At 37.2% G+C, this 20,652-nt stretch overlaps 1 protein-coding gene across 7 annotated transcripts in view; it reads left to right on the top strand.

The window, feature by feature from the left end:
• Positions 1-20,652, top strand: part of Cacna2d1 (calcium voltage-gated channel auxiliary subunit alpha2delta 1) — a 432,008-nt gene that overhangs the window by 259,600 nt on the left and 151,756 nt on the right. For all 7 annotated transcript variants that reach the window (XM_076566314.1, XM_076566315.1, XM_076566316.1 and 4 more), the window contains one exon: positions 17,902-18,031. In XM_076566314.1, the coding sequence (XP_076422429.1) occupies positions 17,902-18,031 (130 nt within the window). The remainder of the gene's footprint in view (positions 1-17,901; positions 18,032-20,652) is intronic.

Here is a 20,652-nt window from a genome sequence, read left to right on the forward strand (position 1 = left end):
TTATGTAATCAAAACTGATGCTGTACATCTAATTCCTACTCAAAGCAATTATATAATTAGTCAAAATTATAATTTGGAGGAGTTGCCACAAAGACATTAAGTTACTTACAGAAGGATTTTGAGAAATAATATGGCTGATACAATTTTGTATTAAATTTTAACTTTAATTGAACCATCATTGATCCTTCTATATAACCCAGTATAGTTGATTTGAAATATTTCATGTCATTTTTTTTAGAATTTATGAGGAATTATGACGAGATAATTAAATACCTGAAAAGTATTTTGATTATTCTCTTTCTGGATAATTTTCTGGATACTAGGGATAGTGTGGGAACTCATAGTTACTCTTTAGACTCTCCACGATCATATTTTGCTGTTAATTTTTCATAGTCTCAGTCTCTCTCTCTCTCTCTCTCTCTCTCTCTCTCTCTCTCTCTCTCTCTCTCTCTCCACAAAAAGCAGGTGGTGACATGAGAGGAAATCCCTCTCCCCTACAGAGCCTGCTATGAAGGTCGCACTTACTGCTTCTTTGTTCACTCATTGTTTGCCACCTCTAATAAAGTGCGCAGCTTCATAGCGAGGGGACGCAGAACTTAACTTTCCCCCTCAGATGAGCATATCCCAGGAAATATCAAAGTTGTCTATTTAAGCAAAACAAAGGAGAATAGTAATTAGGAGACAATAGCTTCTCTGCATGTCTCCAGTTGCTTTTCTCAGTGTATTAAAGTTGGTGGCAACATTCCACCTGCTTATCTTTTATAATTTAAGTGTAGTTGAATATTTAACCTGGATGAAAAAATTGCTTTACATGAAATAGATATGAAATTATCTATTCTCACTGGGTGATGGTAGCACGTGCTTTTAATCTCAGCCCTTAGGAAGCAGAGGCAGGTGGATCTCTGTGAGTTTGAGGCTAGCCTGGTACACAGAGACAGTTCCGGGATATCCAGGGATACACAGAGAAACCCTGTCTCGAAAATCCAATAATAATAATAATAAATAATAATAAATCTATCATCTAACCCTTTACAATTCATATGTTTTATCTCTATTACTAAATTGGTTTCTACAATTGACACGTTTTTCAGAAAAGATAATAAATATTGGTAAATACTACACTTTCATAATCTATTTTAGGATTTTAAAGCATTGCGTTGTTTTATTTACCCCGTAGACTATTATTTGTCTAACGAAGTTGGACTTATATAGATGATATATTTTATTCACTTTCACAAAATGTTTTGCAGCTTAGGTGAATTAATGGGCTGCTCCAGTCATGATTATATATGTGTGATTTGATGTATAAAATGCTCACAACACATAATAGCCACACATTGTTTTAGTATGTATTTGGCTCGCCAATACTGTTCTCTGTCAAAGATGTCAGACTGTCATCTTATGTATCACTGTCTCACATCAGTAGAACTAATTAGGATGCTAAGTTAAGAAACTGCTATCAAAATCTCTGTCCCTCTGTAGAACTCAGGATTCAAAGGTTGCGGTGGAAAATGCTCCTCAGAGAGGCTGAATAGCAATTCACTTACACCCTCTTCTTGCTCACATCTCCCCAAAAGCCCCTGTCCTTTTCTCAGCCCACACTTAAAAGCCCTTCTCTCCTCCCTATTACTTCCTGTCAGCTAGTTGCAGACTCATCCTCCTGACTATAGGTGAATTTTATTTAATCAAACAAATGTAACACATCTTTACATCATTAAACAAACGTTCCAGAGCAAAAACAAAAGTAACACACATTAAGATAACATTCTACAACAGAGGAAACTTTTCTATAGGCCCAAGATGTTATCTGATGATATTCTTAGCTAGTGTTCACTGTTATCAGCTTCTATGAGTTTTCTGTTGGTGGTGGTTTGGTTTTTGTTTTGTTTATTGCTGTTTTAATATCATAAGGTGTTCGTTTAGATACAGAATGGGGTAGAGAATGGCTGTTCCAGTCACTAAAACTAGATCAAGATAAAGAATTAGCCTCTGAACCCATAAATTCCTTTGTTAGCTTTGAAAGAGTCCTGCCTGAGGGAACAGAATCCCCTCAGGCTGTGGCCCTTACAGGAACTGCTGTGGGTAGCTGCAGTTGCTGATTAACAAGCGGTGGCTTAAAAGGCGGCAACAATTATAAAGACAGCATTACCCCATCTTGATGTACCAGTCTCTGTGATGTTACCGCCAGTGTATTTTAAAGTTGGCTTGATTTACGGCTCTCTTTGTTCTATACATCTACAAAAACCCTACGAAACTGCTTCTACATTGGAACATGGAATTTAGGGCAACATAATCTGTGTTTGTGGTCACTCATAATGGCTCTAGAATAAACTTATCTCTTATTGCCTTTAAGAAAGAAAGAAAGAAACTGCTATCACATTTAAATTGTTCTCTATGTATTTCAATAGTGATAAAAATAGCCAAAAGGTAATGTTTAATTGTAAGACTGAATAATTGTAAACTCTGAACCACTAGTTGCTATTTTAAACTTTCTCCCTAGTTCTGTGTTAGATCATGGGTTTTTCAGATCCCATGAGTAGCAACATAGTGGCTATATTCTCAATTTCCCATACATTATCATTCATTTCCTTTCTTACTCTAAGTCATTCATCTTTGGTTAGACATTGATCTCAAATACATGTACAAGTTACTTAAGTAATCTTAACTATTTTGCTAGTAAGATTTAAATAGGCTTTTAATCATGCAGCACATTATGAATACATAAACATTCCTAATATATATTTATATTTGAGTTTAGTAGTCATGACCATGCATAAATCTTTCTAGAATCTGATAAGAAGACAAATTTTTGTACTGAAATGGCTTTCTTCTTGGAGGTACCACCAAGTTTTACAAATGATTCCTTTGGGTTCTATCTCAGAGCATTATTTCCAAGAGGGCAGATTTGTGTGGTTAAAACTGCTGGTGTAGTTCTGATAAAAATATAGCACAATATAGTCACCTATGAAAGGTTCTTCTTTCTCCAGTAAGTCACTGAATCTAAGCTTAAACCTCATTTTATATAACTATAAAAGGACTTAAGAGAATAATATTATACATATATATGGCCTAAGCTTTTTCTGGTCTAAGCTTTTTCCTCTTTCTGTTCTCCACACTTAATTCCATTCTTAAAGAGCCCATTTGTTACTACCCACATCTCACTTTAGATCTGTAGTAGTTACTATATTTTGAAGGATTAAATTTTAAATAAAAAGTACTTGACCTTGGTGGCTATCTCTTGACCAAAACTACAAATATTTTGTCATTCTCTTCCCTTTAGTTACAATATGATGGCTTGGAAGGAAACAAAAATACAACCTATCTTCTGAGCTTTTTCCTATTTCTAAAATAAGACAGGTCTTCCATTAAAAAAAATTTAGTAACTTAGAGGACAGTCAATGGGAAAAACTGAAAAGTTCAGTTGAGGAGGAATACCACAGTAATGAAGACATAGATATTAGTCTCTGAGATGGAGTTACTTTATCTTTCTCAAGTAAGAAAGGAAAGCAACATTAAATACATGGTTAGTCTCTGCAGAGAAAGATCCACGTGTATAAAAAGCATACCCCAAATCATAAAGCAAAACTGCCATGAAGAATTTATCATCAGAAGAATTAACAAATTTAGCCACATGAATTACTCATGTATGATGCACTCGATGAACTTGAGAAACAGTTGCAAATGGTTAAAGAGGAGAAATTTCATTAGAAGGGTAAATAAGATGTCAACAAAGACTAAGCCAAAGCATAGGGAGTATCATCAGATTTAATGGGAGGCAGCAATTAGGTCTAGAGTGAAATCTTGTACAGTTGTGGATGTGGGTGGCCTACAATTCTTCAGACAAAAGGTTTTAAAAAGTCAAGAACATTTATAGCAAAACCTTGCTCAAGGACATCCAATAGGAGATCTCTAGTAGACAGTTAAATGTTTAGTTTGGTTGCTTAGGAGAATGCCTTAGAATAGAGTTTTATGTTTAGCTTATATATCAAATTTGAAAATAAGTGGCTGAAATTTCCTAACAAGTGTGAAACTACATCTCTGTGACAGGTCTGGATTCAACAAAATATTTAATTTGATAAGCTTGAGCAGTGATAAAAACAGTTAGTTTGACTACCTTTCCACATGATGTGTCCTTCAGCTTGCCACAATCTCCCTACCTGTGTCCTATTATCTTAGTCTCAATATGCTTCACACATCTGAACAATGTAGAAGAAGCACTTTAAAAAGGGCTTTAATAGAAGAGAAATCCTAGAACACCAGCATACAATGGACCAAGAAGTATATGGAGTTGCAGAGTGTTAGGTGATGAGTGGCTGGAAATGTAGGGGTAGCTTTCATAAAAGAAAAAAGCCATGAATTCAGTTTCTCATTGGAATCATGATTAAATTTACTCTCTCATTTCTGTGTTCTTCAACATGTGGCATGCTGGCATGTCACCAACTCATATTTGTCATGAAGATTGATATGCTCAAGTACAGGTCATTGCTATGTTCATTATGATGATGATTCATGGCCTCCCTCAAGGCAAAACAAGTATGTAAGGTGATCAGCTGTTGATTTAGAATGTACCCTTTCTCACACTTCTCTGAAGGAGCCAGTTTGTGCAGAGTCATGTGTAAACCCTTCAAGGATTCTGTCTGAGATACCTAATGACATTTTATAGCATCTTTGCTCCTCTATTTCAATGATATTTACACTTATATGGTAGCTATAAAATAAATACCTACTGATAGCCAGACTTTAAGGAAGCAGTGTCCAAAATAGGTATAGCGCTGATGGCCAGCATGGATTGTAGAATATGTTCAGAGTCATGGCTTGAATCAGAAATGAAAGTACTACTCAACTTAATTGTTTGACAAAATATAATTCTCATAGATGTATAAGGTGCATAACCTTACTAGAAATAGGACCATCTGACCACATGTAATTAAATTGTTTCAGTGTATGTTGACATATTTACTTCTCTGGTTAGCTAATCACAGAGTGCTATAATTTTTCTAATCAAACATTATGTATTCTTTGAAAACATAGGTTCACCTAACAAATTTATTTTCTAGGGAGCAAGTGGTCTTCCTTTCTCAGGGTTTCTGGGAACTTGTAACTCATTGATGACTTTATGGAAAATGCCTTGTCTTAAGAAACACACTTCAGACCTCACTTCTACAGATATACTCAAGAGTATTTGTTGAAGTGATGCTTACTGAACCTGTTTGTCAAATAGTAGTCTTATTTCAAGAGTGTTGGTAAAGGTCCACTAGTTTTAAAGAGATGCCACTTTGGCCAAGTAGAGGGGAAATAAGAACTCACAACCATGAGGTCAAAGAAAACGTTGGTTTTATTCATTTGGGGCAAGCAAAACTGAGAGAAGAGAAGGAAAACCAGATTTTATGTTTTTTTTTTCCCTTATTGATCTTTAAGGTAAATTTTTGTTCTTTTTGCTCATCTGACATGACGGGCTCCAAAGTTCAAGGTAGTCCATCTACCCCCATCTGCCCCCATCTGCCCTTCCTCTCATTGGTCCACAGGAATGATGGCACCCAGCCAGATGGTGTAATTTCCTTTGTGTCGAAGTTCCATGGGCAGTAAGCAGCACAGTTAGTGTATTTGACTGTAATTATGAAGCATATAGGGCTCAGGAGTTTTTACTTCAAGTCTAGATTGATAAGTTAAGCTTCCATAATTTTTTGTGAATGAAATATGTACTCAGGATTGCTATTATTTCTCCACCCAAACCAGAGTTCTGCCTATTTTTGAACATCATTGGAATAAGCAGTAGTTGGGGTTTATTACCAAAGAAGCTATGTTAATGAGTATTATTTCCCTGTAAATAATACATATATAACCTTTGTTAGGAAAATATCTTAAATTTTTAGAAAGAGTAGATTGATGAATCTTTGAAATTGCTTCACCTTCTGTTTTTCTTAAAATTTTGAAAATAAGAATATGACTTGTATTCCTAAAATTTTGAAATGTAACTCCATTTGCTTCTTTAAGCAGGAAGATATGCACGAAAAATTGCTGTACACACTGTGATAGTGAGGTGAAACTTTTTCAGGCACCCCCTCCCCAGGTGTCAATCACTGCCCTGCCCTTTCCTAACTGACTGATGCTGTCAAAGCCATGTGACCTCTTTTTTTCAGTCATTTGTTCTGTAAAATGAAGGTGTCAGTAATACAACACAGATGACATAACCAGTGTGCGACATTTTTGGTTTATATTGCGCTGTTTAGAAACATTAATACGCATAGTTTTAAAGCAGTATGAATGATATCACAATAAACTTTAGATTGGTGACATAATTATTTTACCACCAAAAGGAGTGTGTGTGTGTGTGTGTGTGTGTGTGTGTGTGTGTGTGTGTGTGTGAGGTTCTCTGCAAAGCTGACATTTACTTAGACTCCTAATTTGATCTTTAGAGATATCCCAGTAAGTCTTCAAATTCCCTGAAAATCAGTGGGAGCAGATTACCCAGGGGCCTGAGCTGTTGTGTACAGATTACCCAGTGGCCCGAGTTGTTGTGCACAGATTACCCAGGGGCCTGAGTTGTTGTGCACAGATTACCCAGTGGCCTGAGCTGTGCTCCAGCTTGTACTGTTTCTGGAATTGGAGCCTCCAAACCCTCTAACCTATTCTGAGCCCTGTCTCTAACTGCAGGCGAAGTGAAATAAGCACGTAATCTAGCTATCACATCTCATTAAGTGGAATTGATTCATTTGCTTCCCTTTATTGTATTGATCATTTAAAAATGTTGACCTGTCTGGGGCATTTAGCTACTCTGTAGAGCTCCCTTGCATATTCATTTGTGTTCTTCTGGGTAGTCTTGTCTGCTTTAAAACTAATTCTAGCGTGGCATTTTATATAAAGTCTCTTTAGAAGGCTAATGTTTCATGATTTAATTTTATAGAAACAAATCTGATTCTAGAATGAGGTGGTAAGGATTTAGGCTTCATACAGTAATAGAATCTGTTATAATTATTTTTTTAAATATAAGACTCTGGGTTTATTTTCTGACATTTTTGTACTAGTAATTTATAGCACGAAGAAGTCCTTATTTGGCAAATACAGAATCCTCAGTTAGAACATGTAGAAAAAAATGTTAGTTGCTCCCGTGTAAGAATTGAATTATTCCTTTTCCTAGAAGTTGTTGTTGGTGGTCAAAAATAAGTGATCTCACTGCACTGGCTACAATGTGTTTAGAGTAGATTATAATGATACGTGGTATATTCTTTATGTGCCATGCATCACCTGAGGTTTAAAGCAATACTAAATAGAACAAATTATTACCTTTTTAATGTTTTCAGCTAGAGAAAGCGAAATGGCTGAGCTTTAAGGCCCTCATCCAGGGTCGTGCCCTTGTGACAGTTCTGAATCTCATGTGCTGCTGTGCCATGGGTCAGTCCTTGGCTGTGGACGCAGTGGTGTCTTGGGAGTGAGGGAGGGTTTCTGTGAGGGAGCTGCTGCACATCAGGATTTTCATCATCTGTTTTTCTGTAGTGAAGCAAACTTTATTTCCTGAAATTTAACATCCATTTCAATTACAACATCTTAAAGGGGACTTTACATTATGTTCAATTGAATTACAGAATGAAGAGAATATTTGCCACAGGTGATTTCTAATGCCTGATGTAGAGTTACTGAGACCCAGGCATGATCCATGTTTATCAAGAAATACTTTGTTTCCTTTAGAATACTTGATTAACTAATATACAAAACATTAAAATTTACATATTAAATGGATAGCATTTACTGTTTCAATTCCTGTGTATACTGTGTAATATTTTAACCAGGCTGAAATTACTGCATCAAACTTTCTTCATTATCAAGACTTTAAGTATCTTTTTGTTATGCCCAGATTGTGACCCCCCAAAGAATCCACCGTAGACCTTTGGATGTCCAGAATGCAACAGCAAGGCTTATTCTGCAGATACAAGTCTAGACAGGGACTCATTCCTACACCCAATACAGTGAGGCAGGGAGGAGTGCCTCTTTCTTGGGGAAGTTAGTTTTTATAGGCAAAACCCATAAAATTTCTTAGAGGGGAGGGGGTTAGTACAGGTCCATCCTTGATTGGTCAAGTTTTTCCCGGGCCTGGACTTCTTCTTTTATCTTATCTGTTTGCCCTGTCAGGAGTTTTACAACTCATCTCTGGGGTCTGGTCTTGTTATCTCTGGAGAGGGGCATCTCGTGGTTAATTGGTTACCATCAGACATCCTGACTCTGTTCTTTTGTTCCTGGGGCTGGCGCCATCATTTCTGGGGACTTGAAACTGGCCTGGCCTAGATCACAGTCCCCAAAGCCGCCACTGAAGACTTTTAGGTACAGAATGCAAAAGTAAGGTGTTTTCTAAGTTTACAAGTCTCCAGGGAGTCTCTTCCAAACCTCTCACTCACAGCAGGGAGGTTGGAAGGAGCCTCCCCTTTCTTTGTGAGGCTAGTTCTTAAAGGCACAGACCATATAATTTATTTTAACCCGCCTCCCTTTTTAGTCTTTCGGTCGAATATCCTGACTGTTTTCCAAAGTCCCTGTAGCAGATACAGCCACCTGGGGAAAAGGGGTCTAAGTTCTTATCTACACTTAGGAATCCTGGTTTAAGCTTCTCTTTGTCTGTAGGGGATAGAGTGGGGGGTTTTACTGAGGTATCACACTTTTGTCCTACCATTTTAAAAACACACAACTCTTTATCTTCGAGTCTAGTCTCTCTATAGTGTAGGAGCATGCCAGAGCTAACTGTAGAAGGAACGCACCAATCAACTTCTTCCAGAACCACACACTTTTACAAGTTCTGGGCAGCCACCACTCCATTCTGGAGTTCTTCAGAATCAGTACGTTCAGATTCCACGTAAGAATCAAAACGTAAGAATATTACTGTTTTACTTGTCTTATTTCACTTAATATAGTGATCTGCAGTTCCATCCATGTTGTTGTAAATAACAAGATTTTATTAAGTTAAAATTATGAAGACTGTGCCCAGGAGATGGCTCACTGGGTAAGGTGCTTAATGCCAAGCTTATCAACCTGTCAACCTGTGATTGATTATCAGGTCCAACACTGTGGAAAGAGGGAACTGATTCTTCTAAGTTGTCCTGACTTCCACAAATGAACTGTGCCATACACATCACACACACACACACACACACACACACACACACACACACGCACGCACGCACACGCACACACACTATACAAACAGGTAACACACACATCACACATATACATGCACATACACACACCTACCCGCAACATACACACACATATACAAGTATACACACATTCATACACACACAAATACACTGTTCATACATATGTACACACACACACCACATAAGCACACACATACACATACAAACATACACAGAGCACACATACACATACTACCTACACACAAAAAAAATTGGATAATAAATAAATGTAATACAATTTTTTTAAGCTCTGAAGACACTTTAGATTGCCAAGTGTTGGTGGCGTATGCCTTTAATCCCAACACTCAGGAATCAGAGGCAGGTGGATCTCTGTAAGTTCAAGTCCAGCCTGGTCTACAAAGTGAGATCCAGGACATCCAGGGCTACACATAGAAACCCTGCCTCAGAAAAAAAAAATTATAATATCTGCCATTTTTGTCCCTTTTTTAATTCTAATATGTCCTATGAAGTGTAGCGCCCTGTGCTACCACCTGTTCACCATGTCCAAGCAAGGGGCTGAGGATTAAAACAGAAACAAGACAGCAGGTCATTCATCTCAGTAGAAAGCTCTTTATTAAAGGAGGGAGGAGGCCTTAAATACAGGCTTACAGCACAGTGGGAGAACCCCAGAGGCCAGAAGTTTGCTACAGCTGTTTTACATTCTTGTATCCTAGCTGTTTACACCAAATGAAGGATACACAAACAAGGAACCTCCCTCTTGGTAAGCTGTTTAGGAGGAAGGAAACCAGCAGAAAAGTAGCATAGGGAGGACATCTGGTCAAGGTCAGCAAGCAAGGCAACAGCTACCCAAGGAACAGGGGTCAATGCCCAACAATAAAGGTAATTTTATTGTTGACAATTTTTAGGTTAATCTTTCAGTAAATAAAATACTTATAATCCAAAGCCTATTCCACTTTGCATGTCTTTCTACTGTCTGATTATTACTACCCCCAGTGTGAGTGGTGTCCATGGCTACTTACTATTTAGGTAGGCAAACAGTAAATTAGCCACTTGAGGATTTTCTGGATAAAAAGTGAGTATAATAACCTGTTTTTTCCCCATTTCACAGTTTCTCTGGAAACTACACTTTGTTATTTTTAAGATTGTTTATGAACATATTTCTTGTTTCATTTTTAATATGTTCTATAAATGTATATTGATGTTGATCGATTGAGAGTGCCGCTCCGTTTGAGCCTGTAGCCTCCAATAGGCTCGCACAAGCTATGGATGTGCACTGTGGTGAGCTATGCCTGCAGCTATCAGATAGGCCATTATTAGTTTCATGTCTCAGAAGTCAAATGTCATCCTTTAAATGCACATCTAATGTATGCAGGTGTCAGCAGTTCCCACTCCCACAGAGGAAGGGAGTGTACCCTTGAACCTTTAGTGGCTCCGCAATCACCTGCTTCTCCCTTCAATAGAAGTCATAGACTTAGGTTCAACATGTAGAAGTGTGCACTTTAGTGAGTGTACCACACTGTACAGTGTTGCTAGTTTAAGACTGTGAACATGTGAAATGTGGATGGGCCCGCCCTTCGTCTCCATCAGCTTTACCTCTTGGGAGCCTGCTTACACTGTGCTAGTCAGTGGCATTCATCATCCCTGCAGATGAAAAAATGCAGCATTTTCCCATCAAGAATATTCTAGAATTCTGTTATGATTATGATTGTTATGTAGTCATTACTTGTACCAGTACATTTTATATGGAAAATTAAATCTACCTCTAAAATCTAATATGTAAACTGAGACTGAAGTGCATAGTAGACCTTTCTACTTTTATTCATACTTATTTGTCTAATGTCCATACTTACCTTTGTCCCTTTAGAAAATGTATATTTTTTGCTTTAATAACCACTAGAGTGATTTTTAAAGAAAATTTATTTTTTCTTTGTGTTAGTATAAAATTTCAGCTCCTTACAGTTCCCTAAATTTTCCAAATTTGTTCACCTCATGTTCTTCACTTTTAAATATAAAAAGTGCAGAAGATGAGTTCACGGCAGCTTCACGGTGGCCCTTGTGCTGTTGTTTTGTTTTGAGACAGGGTTTCTCGTGTATCCCTGCCTGTCCTGGATTCACTCTGTAGTCCAGGCTGCTTTAGAACTCCGAGGTCCACCTGCCTCTGCCTCCTGAGTGCTGAGATTAACTGTGTACCACCACACCCGTCTATTGGATGTAATTTAGAAAGTTGAACTAAAGGTTCAGTTTTCCCTTTTAAATTTTATTTATTTTAATTATGTGAGTCTGTGTGCAGGTTCCTACACAGGCCAGAAGAGGGCCTCAGATCCCCTGCAGCTGAAGTCCCAGGTGGGTGTGAGCCACCAAATGGGAACTTACTTGGGTCCTGTGTAAGCACAGTATGTGCACCTAACTACTGAACCATCTCTTCAGCCATACATATACTTTTCCTGTTACTTTCAAAGTATTCTCAGGTTGAAGAATTTTTTTCTCAACAGTTGATGTTTTAGATTTTCACAATGTAATTCTAAAGAGTTATAGCATTGTAATTGTGTAAAAAAAAAAAACAACAGAATAAATCTTTTTATTTCATAGATAAGAACATGTTGCTATGTTCAATATGAATAGATAAATTCAAATATTTTTGTGAAGGTAATATAACTATTAATATAATTTTTATTTTCTTCTTATGATTCAAATAAATAAATTTTCAATTATTAGTATTATTTAAATCCTTACTGTGTTTTTGTTCAGTGTACCCCAGTACATACTTACCTGCTACATCTTTTCATCTAGTAAATAGGTCTATAAGTCTTAGCATCTCCGAGGAGAAAACCGCTGAACAATTCAGAGACAACACCACTGTGTTCTCATGGCCACTGCGCTAGAGTCGTTGTTTAATACTCACCCTGGCTGTACAACTCGAATGAAATACCTCTGCTCGGTTGAATTTCCAGACCTTTCTCTTTGACCACTCCTTCACTGGATGTGGCCTGCTGCCGCCTCAAGTCTTCACTCTGACTTGCCCATTTAGCTTACAAAAAGGAAGCTCTGCTTCCCAGAATCCATTGCTCACAACCATCTTTATCTAGAGATCAGCCTCAGGTGCATAAATTCCAATGGTGAGGTAGTGGTTGATGAGGAAACTAATTTTTAAATCCATTATATTGTCACAGTATGCCAATATATTTGCATGTTCAGTTCATTTTAAATAAAGTAAATACTACTTTCACAATTACTAATTTGAGACTATGAAGCATATTATAAAGAAGAATATCACTTTAGACTAGGAATATCATTGAAACATCCAAGAATTCCAAAATCTGGACTGTCTATAACAAACTATTAAAATGCAGCATTGTAAATACAGTCTATGAAACAGCTATAGAAAATAAAGAAATGCTTAAAAGTGAAAGTTCTAAAATAGATCCCCTTCATTCTTTGAATTGTATATGAGGCTGTATAGCATCTGGTTATTGTAGAATGTGTTTTCTCACACATGAACCCGTTTGATTAACTCCTTCAGCAGTGAAATACAAATATTGACTGGATACATTTCCAGATGATCAGAGTAAGCTGCTTTTATTCAATACCAGTTAGATTTTCTCAGTTTGCACAGCCCAAAAATAATAGAGAGCAGTTAGGATAAATACAGTGTGGGACTGCAAGCAAGCCTGTGAGTGAGAGCACATCCAGTCTCACTGGTGTAGAATGACGAAACTTCTCTCCAGCAAAGCCTAGATAAGATAGGTAAATATTTCAATAGTTTGCTCTAAGTATAGTTTAACATTCAGAAATAACTCATTTAAAATCAAGCTTTCATCCCAAATATCTCTTACTGGAATATTTAGTTTAATATAGTATATATGCAGGGGTATTTTGCTTTGGAATTATTGTCCATTTCCAGATTTAACATACAAATACACTCCGCTTGTGAAATTGAATGATCTACCCAGCCATCAACATGCACTTCTGATTCTAAGTGACCTAATTATTATTTAATAATTTAAATTGAACTAAGGGTAGTCTAAGACATGAACATCTTGTGTTTTGCTTATGTGTTTTATAAAGAACATTTGATTATATTTTTAGAATTCACTTGCTCAGTTTCTCTGTCCAAACCTGAACATTTGGAAGTCTATTTATTTCAGATGAGATACATTGGAAAAAAACTGAAGAGAAATGCTATTTCATCTCTTACATGATCTGAAAAATCCAGATGTATTAGTGAGAATATGTGGCATTTCATACACTGGAACTATGCACAGTCCCTTAAAATGTCAATTAATTCCTATATCACTCTATCAATAATATATGATACTATTTTAAATAAACTTTTTCCAGTCATCATATAAGTAAAACTAGAGTTTCAATATTATAAGGGACAATAATTTCAATATCTTAAATATAATAAAAGGAGCATTCTGTCATATTTATGAACACATAATCGTCGTACAGAAGGATGATTTTACAGCATGGGTCTCTATATCTGTTCCCTTATGCTGCTAGAAGAAGCCTCTCTCATGATGGCTCAATAAGGCACTGATCTATGAGTATAGCAGAATGTCATTGGGAGTTATTTTATCACTACATATTTTAGAACAGTATTATTTGGTTTTGCCCTAGATCCCTGGGCTATCTAGTCTCCGGTTCTTTTTATTTTTATTATATTAATTAAATTTATTCATTTATCTTACATCCTGACTAAAGTTTCCCTTCAATCTTCACCTCCCATTCTCCTCCTGACTCTGCCATCACCTGCCAATTCACACTTCTTCTGTTTCTGTTCACAAAGGGGAAGGTCTCCCAAGGGTGTCAGCAAAGCATGGCATATCAAGTTGAGGTAGTACCTTGTATTAAGGCACTCCAATATGAGGAATAGGTTAATCTCAGGTTCTTGGCCATCTAAGCAGTGAGGTATATGTTCCATCTCGTGGAGTGGATCTTAGGTCAAATCTGTTATTGGTTAGTTATTCCCACAAGCTTTGTGCCACCACTGCCCTAGCGTATCTTATAGGTAGTACACCATTTTAGATAAAGGTCTTGTGGCTGGCTTGGTGTTTATGTTTCTCCTTTGGTAGCATGCAGGTACCTTCCTATACCAAAGAGCCTGGAAAATAGGGGTAAAGTTTCTGTGTAGGCACCATCTTGATATCTCCTTGTTCAGTGAGTTGTATATGTATTGTCTCCAGCTTCAGCAATGGGCCTTCGCTGTCAATGTTTAGAGAGCAATCTTGACAATAACCTGGGTTGTTTGGGATTTCTGTGGGGTCTCTGAACAGCTCAATTAGATATAATCCAATCCTCGTACTGGAAGCTTCATTTGGTGACAAGACATAGCCATTTGGGGTTTTGTTTCCTCACTATTTTGTAATTTCATTTTGATTGCTTTCACATATGTATGTATTTTAGGAAACTTCTACTGTATTAGCTTTCCATATTACCCCTTGAATGGCCCTTAGTTTTAGCTGTCTTTCCCTGTATCCCTTCCCTTATCCCCCTTCCCTCCAGCTACATCCCCACTCCAATCTAGCATCATCCATCTATAACTATCTATTTTATTTCATTTTCTTTACTAGAGCCTTCCTCCTAGTCCCGTACTCTATACTAACAGACAGTATAGCGTATACTAACAGACAGTATAAAGTATACTAACAGACAGTATAGCATATACTAACAGACAGTATAGAGTATATTAACAGACAGTATAAAATATACTAACAGACAGTATAGAGTATATTAACAGATACATGTTGTTTCCACTTTATGCTTATTATGAATAAAGCAGCAATGATCATGACTGAACAAACGTCTCTGTGATAGGATGAAACAACCTTTAGGTATATATCCAAGAGTGGTATATGCCCAATAGCTGGATCTTGAGGTAAATTGATTCCCATCCTCCTGAGGAACCGCCACACTGATTTCCATATTGTCTGTACAAGTTTGCCTTCCTACCAGCAATGGATGAGTGTTCCCCTTACTTTATATACTCATCATCATGAGCTGTCATTTGTTTTATTTAACTTAGCCATTCTGGCAGGTTAATAAAATCTTAATTTTGATTTGCAATTCTCAGATGGCTAAAGATTTTGAACATTTCTTTAAATGTTTCTCAGCCACTTAAATTTCCTCCTTTGGGATTTCTCTGTTTACATCTGCACCATATTTTAAATTGGATTATTTGTTTTCTGATATCTAATTTTTTGAATTTTTATATATTCTTAATACTAGCTCTCTATCAGATGTGTAATTGGCATGCATGATTTTCCCAACTCATTTCAGGAGAGAGATTAAAGCCTGCACTAGCTCCAAAAAATGTTGCCTTCTGAAACATATTTGACAAATGTTACCATTTTCATTCATCCATTGTTTAGAAATGATAAGACTATATTATAAATAAAAGTTAACAAAATTTAGGTGTCTGTTATTATGTTTGATATGCTTATTGCTAATCCTAATTTTTCATGAGGTATTCTACTGAGCAGTCACTTGTACCTAGTTTAATTGATTGGTAACTTGTAGAATCATATTTTAACTTATATTTCCTCCTTGACTTGTTAAAATCCTGGGAAGCTCTTGTGTTATTTATGATGGCTGGTTTAGAGATGGAGCCTGAGAGTCTGTATTCTACAGCACTGAATGGGTGCTGGTGGCACTCTGCCACTGACCTCACTACTTCTTAGAATCAGTAAAGTGGTCCCTGTTTTAGCATCCTCATGGGTGAGATGTGCTGTGATATCATCCAGTGGTTCAGTGTTTCTTCACGGCAATGATAGCACTAGTTATTATTTTCTTAATATCCCCTTCTCTTATTCAGTCCATAGTATCCAAGGCTAAACCATGGAGAATGATTTTATATAAAGTATGTTGTCTCATATTATGATCTAAGTAAGAAAAAAACAAACTCCAGTATCATTTACATATTTTCCTTTCCCTAATTAAGGCAGATGTGTTACATTTCTTAACCAAAGAAAGCAGTATTTTTCTTTGTGGCTCCTCCTTGCTCATCTCCCTTCCTATGTTCCTCTGTATGGTGAGTAATTCTCTCATACAGATATTTCACTTTAAGTTTGGCACTTGTAAATACAGAAATTCTGTTTGTTAAGAAATGTGTATATCGGCCGGGCGGTGGTGGCGCACGCCTTTAATCCCAGCACTTGGGAGGCAGAGGTAGGCGGATCTCTGTGAGTTCGAGGCCAGCCTGGACTACCAAGTGAGTGTCAGGAAAGGCGCAAAGCTACACAGAGAAACCCTGTCTCGAAAAACCAAAAAAAAAAAAAAAAAAAAAAAAAAAAAAAAAAAAAATGTGTATATCCCTGGCTTGTACTGGATGACAAAAATGTGTTGTTTTCAAACAGTTTACCAAACAGCAATTTTACAGTTCAAATCCTAAGTAGACCCATTTGTGTGCATATGTGGTGATACCACTCTACAGGGTAATGGTTCCTTACGCAAAAATCATGTGATCATGGCTTCCTAAACTGACACAGTGGAGTGCTGTGGAGGAGTTCAGATCAGGAAGATCTGTGCTGCTAATATTCCTGTCTTAGTGGTCTTTTTAATGTTCCAGATAACAATGTATGTTTATCTCAGTATTTGAAGATACTGATGTGTTACTTGATGGGATACATTTATTAAAACAATAAAATAATAAATAATAACATAACATGAAATAACATAGCAAAATAATAAACTATCTCCTCTCTGCAAACCTGTTGGGTTTTTGTTCTTACAACATTCTACCAACGCTTTCTGGCATTTTTTGGTTATTGATGATACTTTTCTCTATTGTCTGTCAGGTATATCACTGTCATGTGCTGATGAATGCTGGGACTTTTCCGTGAACTGTATTTAAATGCCATTTTTATTCCTGTCTTGTTTTAAAGAGTTTGCCTTTAGAATATATAAAACATTTTACACAATAAAGGAACTGAAAACATAAGTCTAAATTTAGTATTAAAAATAGCTAGCGAAAAACTTATAAAACTATATTTCAATTGAAAAAATATGTTTAATATGCAAGGTAAAAACATTACAGAAGCATTGTGGGTAGACTCCTGCCCAGTGGGTAGTAAGATAACACAATATGGCTGGCACAATCAGAGAGGACAGATGACAGAGGAAATTAACTCTTCATTTTAATTCTTAGATCATTGGTTTGCACCATTATTAATGGGATCCTGATGCCTATTTCAGAAAACTAAAGTTAGATTTAATTAATTATATTTAGAATTGTAATGGTTCTATTCTTCTTTCATACACTTTCTTTTCAAAACATAACCAATTCACATAGAAAAGTTGCAAAAGTCAAGAAAATGGCATAAAATAATGATGTTTCATTTTGTTTTATCCTCATGTGTGCTATTGTTTCTCAAATTATTGTCAGCTGTCCACTATAGGCTTGGTAACATAAATCCTGAAATTTATTTCAAGTGGATAATTTAAATTTGGTTGTCCTATGACAGTGATTCTGTATTTTAAATCTACATCTCATGTATTTTAAGATAAAACTCCAGATGTTTCTAGAATGCTTCCAACTTGAAGAAATCAGGAAACACGTTAGTTTTAATTGGGTTACATGAGCATTTAACATAAGTGCTATTACCTGGATGGAAATTTGCATGAGCAATGGCATCATGGCACTATATTTAAAATGTAGTTCTATCTTTTGAAGAATATATACTGAGCAAACATGAAAGTGAATATGAAAATGTCTGTTAGCATATTTTATAAAGTTGTTTATTATCTTTCTCTTCCTACATAGCCTGAAAAAAATGAGAGTGAGCCAGGCAGCCAGCGAATTAAACCCGTCTTTATTGAAGATGCTAATTTCGGACGCCAGATCTCCTACCAGCATGCAGCGGTCCATATTCCCACGGACATCTATGAGGGCTGTAAGTAAAGAGACTGTGAGGAGGCCTTGGGATGCTGAGTGTGTCTTACATGTCTCAGAGAAACAAAGAAGGGAGCAAGCATGAAACCGTCTCAGTCAACTGGTATCAGGGTCCATAGGAAGTCTTGAGCCACAGCTCAGTACTAGATTGGTTGACTAGCAGGTAAGGCCTGTCCTGGGTTCAGTCTCTAGAAACATAAATACAACAGAACTGAACAGCCACAAAAACAATAACAACAACAAAATGTCACAGGTAGACTCTTACTTATGCAAAGTGACAAATGTGATTTCCGTTTACAGTTTCTATCAGTTAGCTTCTAGAACTCCCTACTGGAAAGTAGGGGTTGTTCTGATCTATTGTTGAGTAAAAAAATCTGATATCCTAATTAGTATAAATAACTTTTAAAATTCTATAGATTTGTTCTTTAGAAATCAAAATAGTACAGCTACGTATATGTACGCACAAGCACACCAGCTGGTTAAGGGAGAAGGTTGGGTGTTTTAGACTGCAATTCTAAACTGCCGTTTTTTTTACCATTTCTTACTATGTCTGTCCGTGTGGCTTTCTTTAGAACAGGTTAAAAGCACCTTTAATTTTCCAGTGTCTCCTGGGCTCAAATGCAAATGAATTTTCCTCTTGGGAAAGGAAATGGACTAAGGAAGCTGTCAACCGTTGCCTGGGAGTCTCAGTTACGATGGCTTCACTGTAGGAAGGGAGGAGGGTGAGCGTTAGGAAGAAGCAGAGAAGCTGGTGTGTGTTCTGGGGCATTCCACGTGTTAATGGGTGTGGATCTGAGGGGCCTAAGTAGGGCTTTTCCGAAGGAGCGCCTCATGATCTTTGATCCGGGTGATTGGGTCTTGACTCAGTCATAGCCTTGGGTTTCTGTGTTATTCATTCTTTGGCCCATTTCCAGAATCCCTTTCTATGCCTCATACCCTGATTCCTAACAAAAATTAAAAACAAGAGGAAAACTTACTGTGCATGTAAAAAATATCCTTCTTATATTCTCCCAAATTGAAGAAACTGTAGAATTTATCAAGTATGCAGAGTATACCTGAAATTATTTGAATTTGGGAGCCAGACTGCATGAGTTCAGATCTAAACTTTAGTAGTATTATTTTCTCAACTAAATCTTTCATGTTTCTCGCAAACATTTTCATATATATAAAATGGAGTTAGAATTATAGACCCAAAAGGCCATTTGAGGATAAAGTAACAATATAATTTAAGTTCTCTAAATAATAGCAAACTCAAGGTAAGCTTATGGCAGCTTGCTAATATTAATTCCATCTGTAAGTCTCATGACACTGTTCCAATTAGCATGACTGGTTTAAGAAACCGGATGCTACCTTGAGTATTGTTACCTTGTTAGAAATCTTATATAATTTTGTTGGCTTTGTTGTCTGGCATTTCATATATTCCCTGTTCCTGATATTCAGTAATTTATAAATGACAAAAAGATACCCTTAGCCAGTGATTTTTTTTCATGTAACAGCTATATTCTGTGGCTTGTTTTCTTTAGCATATGTATTCTCATGAATGCTTGATGTGAAATAAATAAAACAAAACTTGTATGCCTAAATATAGCTAAGTGAAGGGCTGCCTGAATATCTGTTTGTTCCTCAGTAGGAGACCTATCTGGCATTTGTTGTCAAAAGAGAGTCTTTCTATGAGTTCATAGATTAACATTTGATGATTTCAGAACCAAAATTGTCTACAAGAAATGTGATACTTTACAGGAGAATCCTCACTTTCCCTTTCTATAGATTTACTTTATTACTTTTAATTATCTGTGTGTTTCTGCCTGTGTATGTGCATGTACACATGAGTGATGGTGGCCACAGTCCTTTTAAGAGGTTGCCACATCTCCTAGAGCTGGAGTGACTGACTATGCAGCATGGCTGCTACGAAGCAAAGAAGAGTCCTCTAGAAGACCTCTTTTCTTACTCGTGTGTGTGTGTGTGTGTGTGTGTGTGTGTGTGTGTGTGTGTGTGTATGTGTGTGAGAGAGAGAGAGAGAGAGCGCGAGCGACAGAGACAGAGACAGAGACAGAGACAGAGAGCCTCTGTGTGTGTCTGTGTGTGTGTCTATGTGTACGTGCTGAGGCCAGGGGATATCTTGGGCATTATCCTCAGGAAAATCTTCTACCTCCTTTGAGACAGGGTCTGTTACTGGTCTGTAGCTCACAAATTAGGTTAGAATGACCCACGGGTGAGCACCAAGGCTCCTCTCTGTCCACCTGCCTGTCACTGGAATCACATTCACCCACCACTATACCCAATATTTTTATGTGAGCTCTAGGAGCAAACCCTCATCCTCCGTCTTTTAAGGCAAGCACTTTGATGAATGAGCCATTCTCCCAGCCCTGGTTTCCTTACTCTTGTGTGGTGTCTCTGTGTGTCCCTCTGTGTGTAGAGGCAGAACCTGACATTGGGTATCCCCTCCATTCACTCTCTTGACCTTTTGAGACAGGACCTCTCACTGACCTGGAGCTCATTAATTCAGCAAGGCTGGCTCTCCAGTGGGCTCCAAAGATCATCAGTGTCTACCCTCATACCCATTCCGACCAGTGCTGGAGTTTCAGACTTACTCGCTGCCTACCTACCTGGTCTTTTCATGTG

The sequence above is a fragment of the Peromyscus maniculatus genome, chromosome 3, assembly GCF_049852395.1.
Source record: "Peromyscus maniculatus bairdii isolate BWxNUB_F1_BW_parent chromosome 3, HU_Pman_BW_mat_3.1, whole genome shotgun sequence".
NCBI lineage: Eukaryota > Metazoa > Chordata > Mammalia > Rodentia > Cricetidae > Peromyscus > Peromyscus maniculatus.